Here is a 25,851-nt window from a genome sequence, read left to right on the forward strand (position 1 = left end):
CTTTACATTCTATCTGATTCTTTTCTATCTCCTTTTCTATTTTCTTCAGTTCGGTCTTCTTAGCCTTCTGCTGTCAGTTATTCAACTTTCGACTGGTGTTGCATACTACTTATGTCGACAGAAATAAGTATCGTACACTACAAGTGGACCATTTGTATTATGCCTTAGCGTTGTTATGTCATATCACTTTGTCGTCTCTTGTTGAACAGAATATTGTTCTCTTAAAGTAAAATAATTTTAACAATTTAATGAAAAAAAACAGACTCATTTATTTGATATTATTGTATATTAGCTAAGATTTCATGCTTAAAGAATGACCATTGTCTATCCAATTGTCCTATTTTTTTCACATGTAACTTATGCAACAATCTATATCTATATACATAGTGGGTTTTTGTCTTCTCTTTTTAGCGTGTTTATACACATAAATTGGAATCGTTCAAATCAAAATGTATTTTTGTTTTTTGATGGTTGACTTTATAAGTAGATACTCAGATGTTTATCGTTCTAGTATCTTATGATACTATTGGGTCGATTCATTCTGACTACTATCTTTAAATATAATTATATCTGTATACAATCATAGTAGTTGTATCACGAATATTTTCTTTGTTTAGTTTCTATTCGTCAATAAATGTAATTATGAGTAGTTTAGTGTACGAAGGACATGTAATAAGTTAAATTATTTACGAGCAATAAATGAACTTGGTATCCTATGCTATCGATAGGTGATCATTTCCCAGAATTCTATACTATTTAGGCCTGGTAAGAAAAAAGTATCTAAAAGTTTAAAGAAACTTATACTACACTTAAGCAACATCTGAACTTGTATTGCTTAGTAGTCCCAACTTATTTTGTCATAATTTGTCTTGTTGTAACAGTGAAGACGTATGTATGCATACTAATATTATAAAAAATACTTGTTTCGTACCTACATATTGACTATTTTGATCTTTTTTTAGTTGTATCGTTCATTTACCAACGATATCATAAAATTTCACTCATAACTTATTATTTATCGTTATTTTAATTAGCAACTCCGTTATTTGTTTTATATAGATAAAGCAGAATGTGTTATCCAAATTTGTTTGTTTTTAATTTTGTTTTAGAATGGCATTAAGCCCCCTAGGTGCTAGTGGGAAACCAGTTACTTTGTTTTCAGTTTTACCATATCATCGTAAAACAACGGGATCTCACTTCAGGTAAAACTTCTTAAATTCAGTTGACTAACTTTAGTTATTTCTTACAAAGTTTTAAAAACGTTTTACGATTAGTCAACCGATTTGTTGATAAATGAGATGATAGAGAGGATTTGTAGCTTAGGCGGTTGATATTAAAGATATTGTGCTTTCTGAGCTTTGTGTTTTGGTATCGTGAACCTTACATTGTCTTTCTAAACTATATCATCAATGTATACTTTTTAAAGTACTGTTAAAAATATATGTTGATGTCGTCTAGAAAGATAGTGAAGACCTCAAGGTTTCAGGTAGCTGCTCTTATGTTCTTCAGTCTTATAATCCTAACCAAGCCCTTTGTGTGGCCATTAAACTAAGCACTTTGGGATATTAATGTAACATATCTGATATCAAATGTCTCGTCGAAACTCAACATGTAGTGTCTAATTTATCTCCTGCGCTTCTAGGCGTACCCATAACGCTTAGGACACGCGTAATTTCGCACAGATCTGAACCTACATCAGTATTTAAGTCTGACTTTATTACTTAGTTGTTCCTAAGATGCAGTGAACTTTCGTAGTCCTTGCTGATGCTATGTGTTTTTTAAACAGATTATATATCTTAGTAGACGGTTTAGTCAATTGGTGTTGTTAGCGGGACATAGACTGGATTAAAGCATGCTCAATGCACGATCGCCTCAGTGCACGCTGATTGGCTAATTCTTATCCAATCAGCACTAGTCGATAGTTGGAGAATACTCTAGAATCTTCTCATGTAAAAACTATAAATATACTGACATTTTCCCTATTATGCTTCTTGCTTGCATCTTACTTCCATCTAACCTTGTTATTTGGAATATAATCTCTTTCCTGTTCAACCGTGTTCTGATTTGGGGACTTGTCGAGTGATTGGTGTCCAAGAATATTAAGCAATAGGTATAGCTGGGTCATACCGTAAGAAAGAGAGATTATAACAGGTGTTAAATAAAATTCATTCAAACAACTGTTTATATTGATAGTTAGATTAGAGAATAGGTTTCCTATGTAATAATCTCAAATTATTTTGTCTACTTTGCTTACTTTGATGAAGAGACAGCTGTTGGTGTCGCCATGATGCAATGAGTTGGGATTATGATAAACACATCTTTTCTTGGGGAACTTGGAAAAGAAATAGCATCATTATTAATTTTCTCATCGATCCATGAACAGTGACAGGGAAGCTTAAAGAATAATTATTACAGCGCGGTTAGATTTTCTTGGAAATATTTGTTCTCACCTCTATATTGTTTTGTTCTATCGGTAGCATTTGACAACATTTTCATACTTAATCATTTGATAAATACTTTATGTATGGTTCTTTTATTTAGAGTTGGACGTCGTCATATCCTTCCTCCCAGTTCCCACAAACTTTCTTCAGGTGTGCAACAGTTTCAGTCTCCCGCAAGTTCAGCCCGCCTACCACAGACTTCTATATCCACCGGTGTTACACATGTTAAAGATCTTAACCCTCAATCCAATTTTGTTCATAATGTGTTAAGTCTTAGCTCGTTTCGACCTGTTAATGGTGAGGTAAAGAAATAAACGTATAAATGTGTTATATGATTCTACTCAATCTAGATCGAAAATATACTAGATTATATTATCGTTATTAATTAACTAGGAAACTCTACATATATGGTAATTTATCTTTATAGGTTTAATTCTGGGCTCTATAGGTTGCACTAACTATTCTGGTGATGACCTACAAACTAATAGTGAATAGTAGGAGTTCGATTGGTACTTATTAGCGTATGGTACCAGTGAGATTGACAAAATTTTTGCTTCTTAATTTAGAGCTTAATAGTGTGTTCTACTTGATTGACTATACAGCTGTTAGACTTAGTCTCTGAAAGTAAACAAATCAAAAGGTTTTTGTCATTCAGACGTAACTATTTATTAAGCAGCAATCTCTTGTGGTGAAACTACTAAGTAAATAAAATTCAGGTCAATTATAAAGTATATCATCTTTATAGATAGTTCTTTGGAACGCAAATCCCTCAACTGTGGCGTTTTGTATTTGAATGGACATTGACCTTGCCTATACTTCCATGGGGATATAAATTATCCTTATGTTAGGGTTGTGTATTGTTGTTGATTGTAAAAAACAAGCGTAGCTTACGTATTATCCTCTCAGTATACAGACTGGGGATTCCTAAGTAGATTTGATCAACAATCACATGTACTTGTCAGTGAAGTGTAAAATATCATTGATGTTATTTCATGACCATTACATATACATAGATATATAAGAAAACTTGTACATCGATCTTATATAATAACCTATTTTACTTATGTTTTAAATGAAATGAATACCTATCGTACACGTATATACAGTTTTTTTAATCTGGATTAATGGATATAGAATTTGAATTGTGATTTTCGTCGGGGATTGATGTCAGTTAGAAAATCATTGAAAACTTGCAAACACTAGATGGTTACTGTTTTGTTACTAGTTTAGGATTTCTCTTCATTACACATAAATATATGGAATGTTATATGGTTCTAGGTAGTCGTCAGGAAACTTTGCACCTAAGTTTCCTGCTACTTATCACTCGTCAAAATGTAGTATTTGCAGTCTTAAAGTAAGTGATGCTCCCTGGTAGGTTCGAACGCTGACCATCCAGATTCACAATCTGAGATGTTACCACGAAACTATTCATGGAGCGATTAAATTCCTGTAGGAGTCAGGTACTTACATTCATTAGTCACTTTACTCAGACTGGTAGCTACGTTGCAACTTGGTCGGTCGAATTTGACCAGCACTGAGGACTAAACAAACACGATTTTAGTCACTTCTCAGTGATCATTCATTGCACACACATGAAATCAAAATCAGTTTGTCAGTGCTTAATGATTTGATTAGTTTTCCAGATATCATGAGTCTCCATTAAATTACTTATTATTAATGATTATTCAGATTTTATTTTACAATTCATTTAGGATAAATGTCATGGATTTTGTGCTTGTATCCCCACTAAATATGGGTAGTCGGATAACACAGTTACTATACATATGCTGTAATATTGATGTAATTCACGTAATATTCTCACAGTTCTTAATCTACTAATCAAAGCACCAAAAAAGACCATTATAATTTCCTGCATTATTCTGTTTTATCCAGATTTGAAAAGCTGTCATAGTCATATACATAAAATACAAGATTACAACACACTGTACTTAATAAATGTCATTACGTACATAATCAAGATATTCATGATAAAAAAACCAAGTAATAGGTTTGTGTATTTTTGGGATAGTAAAAAACACAGCAACAGTTAGTGTGTTAAACGAAAGCTCATAGTTAGGAAATTCTTACGTATCATAAACCGGTTTTTAATAAATGGGAGACATTTATACTTGACATATATTACTCTTGGATACTTAAATATTGACTTCTTAACCGCTTTCTAGTCCCCAGAAATCTACTCGTGATCCTCGAGCAGTAAAAAGTGGGGAAGTATAAAAGAAGCCTTACTTCGACGGTTCGTTCATTTACAGAAACACAACGGTTTTCATAGTTATGCGTTATTTTAAGGTTCTCAAAGCCTCTAGAAGACATTCTAAAATTAATAAAAATGTGGGTAATTATCCACCAGGATAATGAAAGCACCCTTTAAAATTTTTAAAAAGCACTTTGGTCGAAGTATTCTCAGCATTTTCAGGTCATGTACAGACATTTTTAAATGATTTATTAAATGCTTCTAACATTGCTGAATCTCCAAAGAAAAGTTTTGAAAGTTTGATATTTACAATTATTCACCCTATCCGAACGAATCATTTTAAATTATTGGGCTTAAGTTATTCTTTTCATCAGTTAATGATCTAATAATATTACCTTGGATTCCCTAGCACGCTTACTAAAATTCTTAGTTAAATATCATATTCTTTATACGCAAAGATGGATGGCGGCTAGCGGCGGAATCCAGGACGCGCGTTTCGTTCTATTTGGGACTCGTCAACTGGATGTACTTGTATCCCATAGTTGATATTCAATTCGGGACTCGAACCCAAGTACCGTTCTCTTTAAACAGCATCACATTATCCACTTAGTTACTGAGTCCTGATAGCCACTAACTTGTGCAATGGGCTGAAATTTACATTCATTTTTGCTTATAATGCTTGTGACTTAAGGCAATATCGAGGCAATCCACACAGAATGCACATATGCCAATAAGAGGCTGACCAAATACAGTCCTAAACATCATTGGGAAGATTCAAACAAACAATACAAAATTAATTTATCATATTTTTTTCTCGAAAACCACTTTATTATTCATCCTATCCTTTAGCATACCTGTGGTTTGGCAAATGTTCTGTGCATTTTGATAAGTTAACACATTATTGTCGCTACTTTCATTAGTCGTTATTTTAATGCAAAACTTCAAAATCTGTATTGTCGTGTTATTTTTTTTGTTTACTTTATTCTCAGACTATTTCATATGCTCATTTCATTCAACCAAATTGCCAATTGTCAAAGAATACTGTAAAAGTTGGGCATCCAATCGATATTCTACTAAATTCAGGTTTCAGATCAAATTGTGATTCGTTTACTCATTTTCACGAAGGTGAGAATAGGTCATTTAACAATCAGTGCATAATAAGAATAGTAATAAACGTTTTCCGCATCGTTTTTTGTCTTTTTTATATAAAAAGAATTTTCCTAGTTCTGGTTGAATTTTAATCTTATTACAAATCTCTAGAATTTTGGTTTGCGATTTTTCCCCTCACTTTTTGCAGTTGTAGTAATGTTACATGAGTTAGCTGGTGTTGAATGTTTAGTTGTAATGGACAGGTGACCTATAGTCAACACTTTGTTTTTTACTTTATTGCTCGTCAACATTTTTAAGTGAGTCTCATCAACTTTTAATCACTGCAATTCGATTTATTTAATAATAAATTAAATAAAATCTCAACATTGACTTCTTTCAGATTAATTCTTATATCATTTACTAACTATTAACACATCACCTTAGTATAATTTATTATAACCTTGATATTTAAAGTGATCAACGGAAATTCATGAACCCAGGTTTTGTAATCGTTATTATTCATTATTACATCTTTTGATTATGGTGTAGTGTACTTTAGTTGTTTACTGTTCTTTTGTTTTAACATCAAATGTGTACGTTTATTAATGCATTTCACTTGATTACTAATTTTTAACATCATTGGTAATTTTAGTTAGAATTAAAATTTGTAGTGTATACATCAACAATCTCAAACACAATTTAAAATGTGCATGTTGTTTTCTGTCTATATATGCGCTTATTTCGATGTACTGTTTAGTATTTATTTATGCATATCATATCAGTCAATTTGGTTGCTTCGTGACCATTATGCATATAACATTTGATGGAGGTCAGTTGTGTTTCCTGAGTTTACACACTAAGTTCTTGACGAGATTTGTCTTTAGTTTACAACAAATTAGTGATATTATGAAATTCGGAATGATATAAAATCATCTTAGTGAGATAGTGAGATCATTAGTTTAATAGAGATGATTACCATCTAGTTGTTGCCTAAAGTTAGATTTTGGTAGATGCTCATTAATTTATGTTATTCTGCTATATATAATGATTGACAAGTACATTTTCAACTTCCTGGAAGCTCTGAATTTCGATGTGGTCCTTACATTTTCATTAGACCGTATAATTCAGCAAATTGTTTTTACAGTTATTAACAACTACCGTATAACTGGTTACCAAGCTGAACTTGGATAATTTTGTATCGGCGAAGCAGTGGCTTAGCCATTAGGACGAGCGAGTTTCAACTACCATGTCGCAGACTAGAGTTCCCTTCCATTTTAGTTTGGGTAACCGGTTAATATCACCAGGCGTCAAAGTTGAGTATACTAATTTATACTTGGTGGGTTACTTTTTCATCCTAAAAGCAACGTGTTAGATGGCTAAACATTTGATAATCATGTTTGAGATATTGTCTATATAAATGAAAAATCTCTTTAAAAAATTTAATATGTGGGGATTATCTCGTAAGATACAATCTTGTAGGTAACATATTTAGGAAGTCATTAACCACTACCTGGTAACCAACAGCATTATGTCTATCTCTGAATTTTAATCCAACTTTATTGATCAGGTTTGCAGTGTCTGGTGTATTTTAATATTATTCGAATATTCTTTTAGTGTTGAGTAAAATATTACAGAGGACTCCATGGATCTCTGTTTCATACTTCAACATGTAGTCTTCATCATTCGGTATCTCTGACTCATATCAGTTGGTGTCTTGAAGACATATTCACCGATCAATAGTATGCTCAACACCAGAGATACATCTTGACCAGTGATTGTCTAGATTCAAGCTTTCTGAAGTCGTCAAATAATAATACTATTTATGCAGGTGTTCTTTTTTCACGGATCGACATCGTTTGGGGAACCAATGAAAACCCAGGAGTACTGGATGACCTGTCTTATCCTAGTTTTAGAATACTCAAAAGTACGCATTTACTACTCAATCAGAAATTCAATCCATGGCTTCCAGATCTTGTAGCGGATGGGTTATCAAGGACCACTGAGATGAAATTCAGTAGTTGTCCACTTTTTTCCCTTTAACGTTTTTCATATTAGATTACACTGTTATTCATGTTTATTAATCTTTGTGCGTATGTATCTGTCAATTATGTTTTCATTAAACACGGAAGTACTATTTTTGTTCCCGATCGAAGCTGCTACCTTGACGCGGTGGTCGAGCTTGCCTATCGTGATGACCCAACCGAGCTATATTGGCTGGAACATATGTTCCTGCAGGTTCTACCATGCCAGGCAGGTCGATTGGTGAACGGTAAGACTAAAAGCAGCAACTCAAGGTCTGAGGGCGAAGTCGTACTGCTGACTGTAGAGGGGTGTGACAGCAGTAAGGTGTTTCCCTCGGATAACCAGCATGACAGCGATGCTGCCTTCCCACAAGGAGGGGTGGGGTTAGAAAAGGTCGACCCTAAAAATGTCACACCTCACCTTACCTCACGGATTTCCGTCTCCGGCGGTAAGGCCCTTTGAAGAACGGAGCTAACACGTCAAAAACCTTCCACAAAAAGGCCGTGTGCGACCGGCCTCAAGCAGTTGTCCCTTGGGCTCTGCGGTCACGCTCCCAGGTCGTCAAGACCAACACTAATCCAACTTCCTTTCCAGGTTCCTCAAGAAATACCCTTCCACTGTGTGGGCAGCCGGGAAGTGATATCAGCCCTCATACCCGTAACAGCACACGAGACCAAGCTGGTCACATTCAAATCCTTCCTACACCTTCTAATACCTCTCTTATCTCCCCGACTAACCCTCCTCACGTCTCTTTATCACCTCGTACCGCTAGGGCAAACGATTCGAGTACGTGGAACGCCATTCCTGGTCTCCTGAAACCACGCTCTAAACTACACGTAGGAGCTTTTAACGTACGAACACTTTGCCAAATAGGACAGCAGGCTTCCTTAGCTAGGACTTTAGAATCTCGCGCCATCGATGTGTGCTGCGTCTCCGAAACGCGCATACAGGATCCGAGTAGCGTCATTCATTTGACCTCACCATGCCAAAATAAAGAACCGACTCGATTTACGCTTCGTGTATCTGGAAGCCTTGATTCTGCTTCCCGTGGCCTCGCCGGCGTAGGTATAGCATTGAGTCCTAGGGCAGAACTAGCTCTCTTAGAGTGGATCCCAGTAGACAGTCGTTTGTGCGCTGTCCGACTAAACGGAACAGTAAGAATCCGAAAAGATAGGGACACTCGTCGTTGCCTCTTCGTCGTCTCTGCCTACTCTCCCACTGACTGCAGCTCGGATGATGTAAAAGATGAGTTTTACAGAAAGCTTTCGGACCTTCTCCGAAAAGCTAAGCGATCGGATGTAGTAATAGTGGCCGGTGACTTTAATGCTCAAGTAGGTAAACTAAGCGATAGGGAAAGACACCTAGGTGGATCTTATGGTGTCGTGGCTCAGAGAACAGATAATGGCGACTGTCTGTTGCAGCTATGCTCAGATAACCGCTTGTTCCGTGCAAATACTAACTTTAAGCATAAGGAAAACATCTTTTAACATGGCGACCCCCTAATTCGTCCCAACGTTGGACCCAAATAGATCACATCGCTATCAGCCACCGATGGAGGGACTCGATAGAAGACTGTCGCTCATTCTGGAGCACATGCTTAGATTCAGATCATGCTCTAGTGCGAGCGCGTATTTGCCTGGGTCTTACTGGACGTAGGAAAGACGCTGCAAGGAAACCTCTTAGGGTCCTGTTTAATGATAGCCAAACTAAGAGTATATTTCAGGAACAACTAGAAAAACAGTAAGTAGCCATGTATGTGATGCCCACCCTGAGGCAGCATGGAATGATATCCGAAAAGCTGTGGAAACAGCAGTGATATCTGCTAGTAAGGTAAACTAGAAGGTTAGGGAGCAACACTGGATCGCAGCAGCATCTATCGCACTGATAGATGCTCGGAAACTCATTCCACATGGCTCTGAACATAATGAAGAGCGGAGTCAGCTTAAGCACAAGCTGAAAAGAAGCCTACGCAATGATCACGAACAGTGGTGGGTAGCGAAATCAAGAGAGATGGAAAAGGCAGCGGCAATAGGTAATAGCAGACAATTGTTCAGACTCGTTAAGGAAACCGGAATTAGGAACCCGGCCGTTAGCGAAACAATCTCAAAGAAAGGTGGACATATTATTCATTCTCAATCCAGGAGATTGGATCGATGGGCAGAACACTTTAGGGATCAGTTCAACTGGCCTTCAGTCACACTTTGGTTTCCCACGATCTCTAGTCAACCTGAATGGCAAGTTAATGTAGGTCCTCCGTCCCTTTACGAAGTTGAAAAAGCCATAGGAAATCTGAAGCAAGGGAGAGCAGCAGGCCCTGACAGGTTTACTCCTGAGATTTTTAAGGATGGTGGTCCAGTATTAGCAATGAGATTAACCGAGGTCTTAGGTAGGATTTGGGAACTGGACGTAATCCCATCTGACTGGTCTCAATCACTGATTGTGCCAGTCTACAAGAAAGGTCAAAAGTCCTCTTGTGACAATCATAGAGGAATCAGTTTGACTAACATAGTGTCTAAAATATTAGCTTCAATAATACTTTGACGCCTAACCAAAGCTGGTGAAGAACACGTTAGAGAAAACCAGACTGGTTTTCGACCTGGACGAGGTTGTGTAGACCAGATATTCACACCAAGTCAGGTCCTAGAACACAGACACACATTCAGACGCCCCACAATCGTGGTATTTCTCGACCTTAAGACAGCATTCAACTCTGTTGATCGTGAGGTTCTATGGTAGTGTTTGTCACTGAAAGAAGTACATTAACCTTATAAAGGCTCTCTACTCGAACACAACTGGTCGAGTGAGAGCTTATGGCGAACTGTCATCAGAATTGATTATCTCAAGTGGTGTTCGTCAGGGCTGTCCACTCTCTCCATTCTTGTTTAACTTTGTCATTGACGTGCTTTTAGAAATAACACTTTCCTCATCTAAATTTCCAGGAGTTGAACTTTTACTGGGAGATTCACCTATTGACTTAGAATATGCCGATGACATAGTTTTATTTGGCGAAGACGCTGACAAAATACAGAGTCTTCTGACCACTCTAAGCAACAATGGAAGCATGTTCGGGATGCGATTCTCTCCCTCGAAATGCAAAATGTTGCTTCAGGATTGGGTTACATCGACACCCGAACTAGTGATAGGGAGTGAAGTAGTTGAGTGTGTCGACCGCTTCATTTATCTTGGAAGTCTCATCAGCCCTTGTGGTCTGGTGTGTGACGAAATCTCAGCACGGATACAGAAGGCTCGACTAGCTTTTGCCAACTTGCGTCATTTATGGCGTAGGCGAGATATCCGTCTATCAACCAAAGGACGTGTTTACTGCGCAGGAGTTCGTTCCGTCCTACTTTATGGCAGTGAAACATGGCCGGTAAGAGTAGAGGATATCCGTAGGCTACTAGTATTCGTTCATAGGTGTCTTCGAAACATTGCTCGTATATCCTGGGACCATCGAGTAAGTAACACAGTTGTTAGGAAACGCGTACTAAGTAAGGATGGCGAATCGATTGATGGAGTGGTGAAACTTCATCAGTTGAGATGACTGGGACACGTGTTACGTATGCCCAACGACCGACTGCCTCGATGTGCGATGTTTTGTTGTATAGGAGTATGTTGGAAGAAAGCTAGAGGCGGCCAAACCAAAACATGGCACATGTCTATGAAGTCACTGACAAGTGGACTGAGTCATGTTGGTAGGTGTAGACTACCTGGTTGGGGACCACGAGATGATAGCAACCGATGGTTAGAGACCCTGAATGACATGGCTCAAAATCGTTTGCAATGGCGCAGGTGCATCCACTCTCTGTGTTCTCCCAAATTCTAATCTTCTGAATTCTTCATGTCCCTTTCTTTTTTCCTCTTCCCAAATTTATTTCACTGGATTATACTCTTTAAATAACATCTCCAAACCCTGATGTTTCCGACTACTGCTTATACTCTTGCTACCTCTACCACTACGGGATTTGAATCGACAACTGTATCTCTGTGCTAATGTGGTATGGCAACTCGAACTGATGTACGTACGTACGAAGTTCTACGTTGTTACTGACTGACTGACTGACTATTTTTGTTAATTATAAGTTTAAATTGTAAGGTAAATGAACTCATGGTTGATTTATTTCATTTTTTCGTGGAAATAATCAGTTCTATGTGCTTATTTTGACTAAACAAATTTTAATTTTCTCTTTTTTTCATAGCTTCTGCTGTACTTAACTCGAATTATTCTCGACGTAGCTTCTTGAGTAATTCTACAGTAACCCCTTCGTCTAATACACATTGGCATCATTCTACGACGTCATTTAATAGACAACGCAATCCTAGTTCAAGCAGTACAAATTGTAACGTTTTTGGTAATAATTTATCCTTATTGTCATCTATAGCTTTAGGTTATCCAGATCCATTGATAAGTTATAACCCATTTCTTTTGGATGATCCGGAATTATTAGTTTCAACAGGGAAACGTGTATTAAAACTTCCGAACTATTTGGTGAGTTGTTTAAATTATTCGTACAATTGGTCGTCTATCATTTTTATGTAGCTGTTTTGTTACTGATGCTTACGTGACTGAGTGAATTGATGCAATTCAATAGTAATAAATGGTAAATTAAATTAGAAAAAATAAACCAATTTAAGCTGCAATTGATCCTACCCAATACTTTATGTTTGATTGAACCTCACATTTGATCTGGGACTGTGGCAGTATTGATATCAAAGTTTATCAACTCTATACACTGATTAATCTGGTTTAAATATCTGTTTACCTTTCACTTTTATGGGAACATCTTTGTTAAGTGCAAGGAGAAAATAAAACCTCTAGGAAATGTTATAATTAATTACACGTTTTTCCGACCTAACATTTTTTTACTTTATTTAATGGGACTATACTTTCTTATACAAAAATTTTGACTGGACTGCGAATTATGGGAAGCATTCTAACTAGTACAGCCTAGTTGAGATCACTACCAAACGTTCTTCATTCTCTTACTGGTTAGATGTAGTCGATAGAAAACCCTGTATCTAGGTTTTCAGCAGAACGGAGTAACTGTTTCTCATTTCTAATGATTGAACAGTTATACTTTTGTAAGATATTCACTGTTTGTCAACAGCTATGTTGGTGAACAGTGCTCTCCATTTGGATTAAGCCAGTTTCAAGCAACGTAGGACCTGCGGTACATTTATGCATCGGTTCAAATTCCCACGCCATATGAAGCAAAACAGTAAGATGAAATTATCATGATAAATGCCAAAATAGTAAAATTAGTAACCATATCAGTGGTACTGAAAAACACTTAGCATAGGCTTTACGATATAAGAAAAAAGATTTGTAGAACAAAAGTGAAAGACCGATTATGAGTCATTTCACCCAACGTCTACAATATCTTTCATAGTTATCGCGCGAACTCCAAACACTTAGTCTGCACCTACCATCATAATTCAAGCCAATAGTCAGCGACTTCACGGACTGATGTCACGTCTTCGTTTAGCCGCCCCTAACTTTCTTACAGTCTTCTTCTATAGCAGCAAACATCGCACGTCTTGGTAAGCAGTGGGTGGTCATGTGTGATACATGTCTCAACCATCTCAACTGATGATTTGTGTGTTCTTTGTTTGATCTCATTTTAACGGTGAATCACTTCACACTGATTCATTGATTGAATCAACATCATACTAAACTTTCATAACAAGTGTATGAAATCACTCCTGGTCAATTTTACCAATGTAAAGAATTATTCATCTTTTCATACACAAAACGTCGTTTCTGGTGGCTTATGGTTCCTCTTGATTTATCAAACTCAACGCAATATGTTCCACCAAATTATACTTCTATCATTATGATTTATCTACTGTTTTTCAATTTACGTATACCATTACAGACTAGTGTTTTGGGATATATTCGACCGAATGAACGTAAGCGTGAAGTCAATCGACAATTCCATGAAAGATTTCCATCAATACAAATAACATTAACGAAATTGCGTAGCATAAAATTAGTATTGGTACAAATTGCTCAACGCGTTAGTTGTTCTTTTTTAATGTTTCTAATTGAGTGGTGTAGTTTTTAATTTATTTTTTGTGGTTTAATTTTTTACCGAGATACTTATATTCATTCAAATGAAATCAGGATATTTAAAAAATTTCAAACCTAACTTTTGTCTTAAATATCACTTCATTTCATGGCAGATATTCCTTAAAAATTGTTTTTGCGTACCTTCTTCTCATGAACCACCCGTGTTATTTGCATTTTTAAAAAAACATGCTCTTTATTCAACCGATCCACAGTGTTGCGCGACTTTCCACCATTGTCTTCAGTGAGTAACTGCTTCACAACAGACACGGATTGGACTCCATTGGTCACGGTTTCTCACCAGAACTCCAGGAAATCCATCTTGAAGCCAGTCACTAGTGAACATAAATATATGTACTAAATCACCATGCATTGTTAATTAGGAGTCACTAATTTATCCCGATTTTCTTTTTGTGTATTTTTAGGAAACTGATTGTTGACATCCTTTGAATTTGACTTAATAATATTTTAACATTCTTTTCTTTAGATTATTATAATCTTAGAACCGCGACTCAATAATGTTTCACTGATTTCACTTACATTGTTTGTTATCCCAGCAAATTTATTTTTATTAAATCAGCCGAATAATAGTTTGATTTCAGCTCAGTTCTTTTTGAGTATATTGGGTTCATTATAGTCTCGTAATTTTCTCATTCTCATCTACAATGACCGTCACCTAACAAGTTGACAATTTAAACCATAGAACGTCTATTGTAAAGTTGTTGTTGACCTTATGTCTCTATGTGCTTGTCCTTTTTCATCAGTCGAATGATCGATTAAACCAGATCTTATCCTCCTATTAATAGTAACTGAAACATACAAGTCTCGCGCATAGCAAATGAATTTTTCACCTCAATAAATATTTTATGTAAATTCGTTCAACTGTTTTTTAAAAATGAAATCATTAATCAATCTCTAACTTGTAAGGCTAAATTTACATACGATATCATTTTATACTTTGAAAGTTGAGCTACTTATATTCTATTTAGTAATATTATATATCTCATTAAATTGATATGGTATATATGTATGAAATTCTAATTTTCAGTTGTCTATGGACCTATGGATTGTTGCACATGCTCATGTGCTTTTCGAAAAATTAGTACTCAAGGTAATATTTTGTTCATTTTTGTTTGAATCTCATTGACATTTTAATGTCACTGATTGCTTTTCATTCACCATGAAAATGTACAAAGGGAACTAAAGGATTTATGCCAAGTTAACAAAAAATTATATTGCTTAATATAAATTAATAAGGAAATATTAAAGTCAAGTAGTTATAACATGTACTAGTTTCTTTGCGCTAACGGCAAATAATGGTAATTGAACTTCATACTTATAACAAAAGGGGATAATTTCACGACCAGAATCACTATTCTTGATTGGCGATATAAGAAAAAGAAAGTATGGAATAAAAGTAATATATAAATATTCTAGTGATGCAATCCTGTTGAAATTTTCAGTGTAGGTTATGTTGTCGTTTACTTTCCACTTCGTTCACAATGACTTTTGTCAGTAAATTCATTAGCTCTCGGAAATAAGTGTTATTTTTCAGAGACCCTATCGTTTTTGATGTTGTGTCATATGCAATCTCATTTTTTGAATATATAGGAGTCAACTTCCTATGCTTTGCAGATTGGTTGTTATTTCTAAATATGTTTTCAGTCTATTTCCGAAATTCTCCTATCTGCTCACACGATATTTTCTAATTATTTGTAACCCTTTTAAATATCCCTTTCATTTGATATATCTAGTGATGCATCACATGATTTTTGCGTACATTCACCTGAAATCATAAAGCGTTCCATATTTTTTCGGATTCGTTAGACATCGAGTGTACGTAGGGATGCTCTGACTAGGGCTGCAAGATTTGCGCAAACATGTTGGGCAGGGTCCCCACTTTTTCTAGAAGAAGTGTTCTGCTCTCTTACATAGGGATGATTTGTTTGGCAGGGTCGTCATACCACATAGTATTTTTGGTAGGCCATAGAGTCTGATAAGAGAGAGCAAAACACACGTTAGCAGGACGATTTCGAAGTTAACGTTTAGTAGTCAGAATCTGCATTCAACAACAAAGAATATGTTTTCTAACTATTCAGTATACAGGTACTTCATTTTATATGTCTATTTATCTGTCACTACTCCCTCTAATTTCTTCGATAAATCGGATTGCTTCATTTTTCTGGTCCGTAATAAGGAATATAGTATAATTTAACTACAAGTTTTCTCTCTCAGCTTGTACGAACTACGTGAAAATAAATTACTTAATGATGCTTTATTCGAACACCGGAAATCCTCATAATTATTAATGTCTAACATGGTGAGATCGTGATCGAATTCTGTCTATGGAAACTCAATGAAGATAGCATATATGCGTTCCAACAATGAAAAATTTTAACCTTCTCATGAAATTACCGATTGATGACTGCCTTTTCATTCGTTCGTAATATTAACCAACCTAGTTGATGTTATTTGGTTATTCTAATTAATAACAGCTAATAAGTAATTGTTCGGAGGGGTCGGTGGTGAAGACTGCTTTATTTCTCATAAATTCAACCACAATCGATTGAAAATAGGATCTTTATTTTGAAGATTTAGATCCACACACCTAAACTCGATTTTCATTCCTGGCTACTTGAAGTGTGTCACTTCAATGGCTAATTCTCAAACTCTTGACTTTTTGTAGATTAACTCACAAATTTATGTTTCCTCATGATCGTTAATGATAGAATATAAATTTTTCAGTGTTTATGAGACTTCAATTATTGATTATGAGGAGGGAGAAATGTTAGTGCGGTAGTATGAAATTTAATCATTGATGGTTGTTAATTGAGTTTTACAGTTGCATTATGCATCAGTTGTACTATACAACAACTATTTCAAAAATCAGATTATCTTATCTGTTAATTTTATGGTTCCTTGTTGTGTCTTTTGCTTCAATAAGTAACGAAATTTTTTTATTTTATCTCTTCCACTTCGGTTTATAGTTGTTTTTAACAAAATTGAATAGAAGATTATGTGCTTCAGCTTCACTTTTGATCAGTGCGAAACTGAATGATGTAAAAGGTTCACAATTATTCGGTTTACTTCAAGTAAGTTCTTGTATCTATACGTGGTTGATGTTCAAAGAATTCTTTAGGTGTTTTTGTTTGACTACGATTTTAAATTTCTAGCATAAAGAATAACGGCAAATATCTCTGTCGTTCTGTATTCTGACTGAAAAATATTTTTGAACACTATGAAAGTGAATAATGTCTTAACTATACCCTGGTATGGCCGAAAGTGGGGTGGGACCGCCCTCCCTCTCGAAATGCTCTCACACGGCCACGTGTATACAGCCTCTGCCAGGGAAGCCCTACTCACTGCCTTCTCATGGCAGGGGTGTTACTTACGAAAATGAGAGGACGAAAAGCGAATGTCCGGCGCTTTAACCGGATCCCAAACCAATGGTGTACATTGGCTCAAGTACCCTGAGGGAACAAATAGCGTATGAACCAATCGTTGGTCAACTGCAACCATGGGACTGCATCTACTTACGATGCTCCACTGCCTTGTGGGCCAAACCTTTAGGTCAAAGGATCTGGGTGTGGCCCTCTAAGAAAACCACCTGTTTCGGTTTGGGCACCCGGGTAGTATCACAGCCCTCACACATATCAAGTGAGATTTGTGTGGCGCATATGTATTTGGTGCATCCTTGTACCAATATCTATGTGTTAAAATAAATAAAATAAAAATCATCAGTTTATGCAGTTAGAAACCCTGGATCGCCTCTAGGAAACTCAACTTATGCATTCAAAAGAAGTCTATTCAGTTTCTCTATTTGAGTCATACGATACATAAGGCACATTGTAAATTCTTACCTCACAATCTACTTTGTATGTTTATTTCCTCCGTGCCTATTCTTAATTCGTGAATAATTTATTTTACGATGCTAGTTGTGACTCAACAACGTACAATGAATTTGGCTATATCATTTTTAAATAACCTTTCAACTCTGTAAATGACACATTTTAGACGTCCATAATCTAGAATCAATGTAAAGTTCACTTTTTTAACTCGTTACATTATCGAATTTACTTATGTATTTGTGTATGTATGGCTTATTTTGATCATCATAACACGATCCTGATGATAAAATCCCTTGTTTTCGAATTAAATATCTTGTTTTTGTTTTCTCGACTATCCCTATCTTTTAAATGATTAACGAAATTCGTCAACCTAGTTATTAATTATCCGTTTTTCACCATTCATATCGCCCTTTGTTTTTCGTAGTTTCGCATTATAATCATTCAGATTCTATGAAATTTTCAAGATAATTGTTTATCCATACATTTTTTGTGATATATATATGGCATTCGACTCTGTTGATCGTGAGGTTCTATGGCAGTGTTTGTCACTGAAAGGAGTACCAACGAAGTACGTTAACCTTGTAAAGGCTCTCTACTCGAACACAACTGGTCGAGTGAGAGCTTATGGCGAACTGTCATCAGAATTGATTACCTCAAGTGGTGTTCGTCAGGGCTGTCCACTCTCTCCATTCTTGTTTAACTTTGTCATTGACGTACTTTTAGAGATAACACTTTCCTCATCTAAATTTCCAGGGGTTGAACTTCTACCAGGAGATTCACTTGTTGACTTAGAATATGCCGATGACATAGTTTTATTTGGCGAAGACGCTGACAAAATACAGAGTCTTCTGACTACTCTAAGCAACAATGGAAGCATGTTCGGGATGCGATTCTCTCCCTCGAAATGCAAAATGTTGCTTCAGGATTGGGTTACATCGACACCCGAACTAGTGATAGGGAGTGAAGTAGTTGAGTGTGTCGACCGCTTCACTTATCTTGGAAGTCTCATCAGCCCTTGTGGTCTGGTGTGTGACGAAATCTCAGCACGGATACAGAAGGCTCGACTAGCTTTTGCCAACTTGCGTCATTTATGGCGTAGGCGAGATATCCGTCTATCAACCAAAGGACGTGTTTACTGCGCAGGAGTTCGTTCCGTCCTACTTTATGGCAGTGAAACATGGCCGGTAAGAGTAGAGGATATCCGTAGGCTACTAGTATTCGTTCATAGGTGTCTTCGAAACATTGCTCGTATATCCTGGGACCATCGAGTAAGTAACACAGTTGTTAGGAAACGGGTACTAGGTAAGGATGGCAAGTCGATTGATGGAGTGATGAAACTTCATCAGTTGAGATGACTGGGACACGTGTTACGTATGCCCAACGACCGACTGCCTCGATGTGCGATGTTTTGTTGTATAGGAGTATGTTGGAAGAAAGCTAGAGGCGGCCAAACCAAAACATGGCACAAGTCTATGAAGTCACTGACAAGTGGACTGAGTCATGTTGGTAGGTGTAGACTACCTGGTTGGGGACCACGAGATGATAGCAACCGATGGTTAGAGACCCTGAATGACATGGCTCAAAATCGTTTGCAATGGCGCAGGTGCATCCACTCTCTGTGTTCTCCCAAATTCTAATCTTCTGAATTCTTCATGTCCCTTTCTTTTTTCCTCTTCCCAAATTTATTTCACTGGATTATACTCTTTAAATAACATCTCCAAACCCTGATGTTTCCGACTACTGCTTATACTCTTGCTACCTCTACCACTACGGGATTTGAATCGACAACTGTATCTCTGTGCTAATGTGGTATGGCAACTCGAACTGATGTACGTACGTACGAAGTTCTACGTTGTTACTGACTGACTGACGGATATTGTAAAGTATCAATAGACTAATTACGAAAATCTGTTAATTTCATTGTGGTACTGTCAATAGAATACATTTATAGTAGGTTGTCTTGTAAATCCCCTGAATGCATATGTTGATGAAATTGATGAATGGGTAATAGAATCGGAGTTTTTTTGCTGTGTAAATGAGTTACTTGATAAAATGTTATAATCCTATAGACTAAAATTATCAAGATGTGTTCCACTTATTTTAAATTTTGAATGCATGTAACAAATGCTTGGGACTTCTTATTTCGATGTGGAGTGGTACTTTACATAGGAATAGATTGAAAATAATCTGGAAGGTTAAGCCTTACGGAAGAGGTGCAGGATTCATAGTCAGACACTTATTAACAGCCACAATATTTTATTTTGGAAGTTTGGTGACATAATCCGTGGCGTTATTGCAGCTATATTTTCTAGCTTCCAAGTCTTCCCAGTGTCAGTTTTATACTTTTTATTTATTGATCTCGTTTGTTCTCTTGGAATTATGTTTAGCTGTCCATTATGATTGACGTTATTTGCCTTCTAGTGTTTCTTTTCTTATCTAAAACTTTTTAATCTATTGAGGCACAATTTACAACACGCGGATAACATTTAAGCAAAGAATGTCACATAATTTATGAATGTTTGAAATCGTACTACTAATTATTTTATGAACTTTTTACAAAGCATCTGTTTATTTTGATACTAATTACGTTTCTAAAACTTTGTTGAACAATAGATTGTTCATCTGTTCATGTGTAATATGAGTTTGTTATTGTCGGAAGTGATACCATTATTCTATTCTTGTCTGAGTCATTCTGGTATGGAATTTCATTTTTTTATCTCATTTAGTTATCATATTTTGATATTCATCTTTTTGGTAGAAGATTCATTATCGCTTTTGTTGTATGTGGTCTTTTCAGCGTTCCTTTTCCTTTGTTTCTTTTTTTTAGGAATTGGAGACAGCTTTTCGTATCTCACGTCGTGATTTAATCAACACAGAATTAGATGTTGCATTAGGTTTAGAGTTTTCTCTAATTCCATCTGAATATGAAATTCTACCACATTATCAAAGGTTATATAAAAGTTTGAATTTAACTTTACCATTTCTACCGGCTGTGCTAACCACGAATAATACTATTAGTGTTAATTCTTGTGTTGTTACATCGAGTAATATAAATAATAATATTCATGATGATGATAATAATAATGTTAATATTAACAATGTTATTTGTACAGTGAATGCCGAAAATCAACAATGCCTTGTATATACTGCTTCATCAAACATTTGCAGCACACAAATGAACCATTCAGTTACAAATTTATCACTTAGCCAATGTAATCGTATTGAAATATGAGTATCTTACTATCCTCATGGTTGTTGTTCTTGAAATAACCCCCGATTTTGGTAGATCTGTGTATTTTGTGGACTGGATTTATCGATCTCATATCTAGTGCGGCTCACTTTTCGCTGTCTTTTAGTGTTTATTCTTTTATTACTATTATGTCACATTCTTTTTACTGTTGTCACTACTTATTTATACCGTAATGGTGATTATCCATTCTGGTCTATCAAATTTCTTCCTAGTTCCTTACTGGTTTTTTGTTTCTCGCTGATACTTTTATATCTGAGTGAACATAAATTATTGGTTTGACTATATCGGCTTAAGTGTGTTTTTGTTCTTTATTTCACATTACTCTTGTTATTATTTCTTGTTCCTGTTTTGGGAATATTTCAACGTATTCATGAGGATGTGCAAGGTTACTACTAACTACATTTGTGTGTTTTTCACAGTGTTCATCTCATGTACTTACATACAATTTGTTTCCTATCGAATATAAATTATGAATTATTGATGTATTTACTCGTAAGTTGTATACATAATCCATAATCTGTTATTACATGCTACATAACATATTGGTGAATAAGTCTTTCCAATCGGACTGTGTATTGTGATCGTGATATGTATCAGCCACCTTAGTGATAAAGAGTTAGTCTAAAGTTTTTTACTTATCGGCACTACTTATTAAGATGTACCGTATGTTTTTCTCACTATAAGTTGTTTTTAAGATTTTGATTGAATTTGGTCGTCTATAGCTTAAACAAAATTTCCATGATATTTATCATATCAGAGTTAGAATACTTATATATTTTTAAGTCAGCCATACAACTGTAAACATCAACCGTCAAACAAATCGAATTCAACGTAGAAAAGTCGTTTTCCTATAGTGTTTAATGAATACAATGCCAGTATTAAAGGATTTCTAAGTAACTCTTCAAAATTAAGTTGATCGTCGTGATTTACCTCATTAGTTTGATAGTACATGAATGAAGATAAGTTTGAACTAGTGTTTTTCAATATCTTGGCATTTCGATCATTGTTCTATCAGTTCATAGGTGAAATCTACTCTAAATAACTTCATAAACCTGTTGATATAAGAAAAATCAATAATTTACATCCTATTGTGGATTAAAAAATATATTGAAATGTCATAAACTTGGATTCCGCAAATGTCAACAAAGTAGTAATGTTAATGTTAACTAAATTAAAGAGCGCACACATTTCTATTCAACACTATATCCTTTATGCAATTGGCTAAGTCTGTGAGTACCAAGAAGACAAAGGGGACACGAAATTTGATTCATATACTTGCGTATGTGTATCGATAAGCCTGCTATTGATTTTATAGACCAGTCGTCTGATGACTCACTGGGTAGTTTCAATCTTTTTGTCTGTCCAACGTGTCGTTTCCCGCAAATTACAGTGTTCTAGCAAACGTTACATATTTGAATCAGTTCACCATATACGTTACCTAGTCAATATGGAAGTGCTGGTTGTTTTATACGTTGTACTTCGAATGAGCTTATAGTTTTGATTTACTTTTGTCATGAAATAAGTAGGGTTTAACCTTTATATCGTAAAATCGAAGCTCAGTTAAGGTCACATAACGTTTATTTAAGTACAGAAAGGCCACTTTTCAATCAGTAATGTCATGTCGAAATACTGAACCCTTAAGTATGGAAATATTTAACGTGCTAAATTGTAGTGAATTCTGTACCTAGAATTATTTCCTATCGAAATTGACCAGTAAACAAGTAATGTTATGCCATCATATAACGAGGGCGATCTGTGTGATTTTATCACAACTAAGTGAAAGCGGTTTTAGAGTTTACTCATCTCTCTGGTTATCGAAGATTGCTTCAATAACAAATCAACAATAAATATGTTACAGTTTTTTTTAACATTCTGATTGAATAAAATGTACTTTGAAATGGATGAAATCAATCTTAACTGTTTATGTTTACATTTCATCGTTCAATATTTCGATTATTTTACCATTACATGAACGTCTTTTAAATTATGTAGGTATTAAGGTTAACTAAATTTTATTTAGTTACTAATTGGAGACATGAAATAAATCTGTTGAGTTTATTTTTTTATAATTTTCAATATAATAAACTCTTAAAGCTTATTTCACCTTAATGACAATGTGGCAATGAAAATAACAGTAGTAATGGTTTTATCCATTACTACATGTTTGGTCACAATAAAATTGCTCAGAAGGAAGAATCATGACGCATCATGATAAAAGCCGAGATTTTCCGGAAGTCACGAGACCGATCCCTCTTCCAGCAAACAAAGCAAGAACTTTTATAGGTACATGGAATGTACGGATAATGTGGGAGACCAGAAGTACCAGTCAACGGAAATGAGGAGATACAACTTGGGGGTCCTCGAAATCAGCAAAACCCATTGGACCTAAACTGAAAAACGGTAGAGATGCTGTTGTACTCCGGTCACGAAGAGGGAAATGCTATACACATTTATGGAGTTGCTCTGATGCTGTCCAAAGAAGCACGAAATGCATTTATGGGATGGGCGTCTCATGGATCCGGGATCATCAAAGCATCCTTCAAAATAAAGAGCGATGGAATCCAATGTTATGCACTCACCCATGATGACAGTGACGACGATTAAGTTTACTTTTACCAGAGGCTGCAATCAGTTATGGAGAAGTGCCCAAGAAAGGATCTCAGCATCCTGATGGGAGACCTAATCACCGAAGTCGGAATGGACAACACTGGATTTAGAGATATCACGGGACGACATGGACTGACAGAGAGAGAAACGAAAATGATGGGAGATTTGCAAATCTATATTCATCCAACAAATTGGTTATAGGCGGTACAATATTCCCATTCAAACTCACACAGAAAGTTACGTGGATTTCACCGGATCACATTACACAGAACCAGATAGATCATATTTGTATCAATTGAAATTTGAGAAGGACAATGGGAGACGTGAAAACCATGAGAGGTGCTGACATAGCATCAGATCACCACTTGGCACTTAACAACAGCCGAACACGAGCAGAGAAAGTCAAGGCACAAACTGAATACACAAGAAAACAAGTAAGTGAAGAAGAGCATTAAAGCTGACAAGCAGCAATACATGAAAGATCTAGAAACGACAGCGGAAAATGCTTCAAGAGAAGGAAACATGAAACAACCATATAATACAACGGAGAAAGTGGTGGGCAAATATAGTGAGCCAGAGAGACCAGTCAAGGACAAGACAGACACTGAGATTCGAGGACAGAGGAACAGGTTGGTAAAACACTTTGAGGAACTCTTGAATAAACCTGCCCCACTGAACCCACCGGACATCAAGGCAGCATACACAGACCTTTCTATAGATGTCACCAACTACGGAAGAAATTAGGATGACCATCAGACAAATCGAGTGGGAAAGCAGTAGGACCTGACAATATACCAACCGAAGCACCAAAGTCAGACCTAGAAGTAACTGCAAACATGCTTCACACTCTATTCAGGAAGTTTTGAGAGGAAGGGCAAATGCCGATGAACTGGAAGGAAGGATACCTCATCAAGATACCACAGAAAAGAGATCTGAACAAATGTGAGAACTACGGAGACACCACATTACTATCGGTAACGGGAAAAGTTTTCAACATAGTGTTGCTGAGCCGGATGAAAGATTCAGTAGACGTCTAGCTTCGAGATCAACAGAGTGGACTCCGTAAGGATCGGTCGTGCACAGACCGAATCACGTCACTACGGACCATTGTTGAGCAATCAATTGGATGGAATCCGTCACTATATATTAACTTCCTTGACTATGAGAAAGTATTTGACAGTGTAGATAGTATGACTATGAAAACGTCTTCGACAATATGGAGTACCTGAGAAAATCGTCAATATCATACGGAATTCATACGACTGAGTAAACTGCAAAGACGCTTTTGCAGGACAAGTGATAGATTCATTCCAAGTGAGGACCGGAGTCATGATAGGCTGCTTGCTTTCCCTCTTATTCTTCCCTCTAGTGGTTGATTGGATTATGAAGACCTTCACATGAGGGGAAGCACGAAATACAGCGGACAGATTGGATTCAATTAGACGATTCGGACTTTGCAGATGACCTGATCCTTCTATCCCATATACACCAACAAATGCAGGTGAAGATAGCCAGTGTAGCAGAAGCCTCTGCAGTAGTAGGCCTTAACCTACACAAGGAAAAAGCAAGATCCTCAAATGCAATACAGAGAACATCAACTCAATCACATTTGACGGAGAAACTCTGGAAGTGTTGGGAAGTTTCACTTATCTGGATAACATCATCGATGAACGTGGAGCATCTTATGCAGACGTAAAGGCGAGGATTGTCAATGCAAGGGCAGCATTCCTAAAGTTAAATAACATATGCAACTCAAAATATCTGTCAACCAATATCAAAGTCACAATCTTCAATACAAATGTCAAGACAGTTCCACTGTATGGGACCGGAACTTGGAGAACTATCACAACCATCAAAAACGTACAAGTATTTATAAACAATTGTCTATGTAAGATACTCAATGTCCGTTGGCCGGATACCATTAGCAACAGCTTATTGTGGGAGATAACAAACCAACTTCCAGCTGAGGAGGAAATTAAGAAAAGAACGAACTGAGAGTATTTATTTTTTGAACACAATTAAAATCTATGCAACGAATAAGTTTAGTGCATGTAATCACATTAACTCAATATCAGCACTTTTGAAAACAAATAATGCGACTTACATTTAACATGTTTGTCATAATATTTTGAATAACGCGTATATAAAATACCTACGTAACTTCTGATACTTTATAAAAGTAAACAGTTTTCTTGAAATCATCCAGTAATCTGTTCCTTTAAGCTGTAAGAATAAATGACTATTGTCACTGAGGTAGGAATACTTATTGCTGTGAATTGATACATTTCATATCGTACAGAGAAATTAAATTAACAAGA

The 25,851-nt window shown here is 36.1% G+C and overlaps 1 protein-coding gene across 2 annotated transcripts in view; it reads left to right on the forward strand.

The window, feature by feature from the left end:
* Positions 1-25,851, forward strand: part of CABLES1_1 (CDK5 and ABL1 enzyme substrate 1) — a 46,860-nt gene that overhangs the window by 18,846 nt on the left and 2,163 nt on the right. The window contains exons 6-14 of one of the 2 annotated variants that reach the window (XM_051210656.1): positions 1,110-1,202; positions 2,542-2,743; positions 5,643-5,778; positions 11,961-12,113; positions 12,150-12,250; positions 13,638-13,778; positions 14,877-14,939; positions 16,816-16,920; positions 20,504-21,418. In XM_051210656.1, the coding sequence (XP_051070671.1) occupies positions 1,110-1,202; positions 2,542-2,743; positions 5,643-5,778; positions 11,961-12,113; positions 12,150-12,250; positions 13,638-13,778; positions 14,877-14,939; positions 16,816-16,920; positions 20,504-20,908 (1,399 nt within the window). In that variant the 3' untranslated portion in view covers positions 20,909-21,418. Of the gene's footprint in view, positions 1-1,109; positions 1,203-2,541; positions 2,744-5,642; positions 5,779-11,960; positions 12,114-12,149; positions 12,251-13,637; positions 16,541-16,815; positions 16,921-20,503; positions 21,419-25,851 lie in introns of those variants that run through there. The other variant, XM_051210655.1, reaches the window with a different exon arrangement.

Source organism: Schistosoma haematobium, chromosome ZW (assembly GCF_000699445.3).
Source record: "Schistosoma haematobium chromosome ZW, whole genome shotgun sequence".
Classification (NCBI taxonomy): domain Eukaryota; kingdom Metazoa; phylum Platyhelminthes; class Trematoda; order Strigeidida; family Schistosomatidae; genus Schistosoma; species Schistosoma haematobium.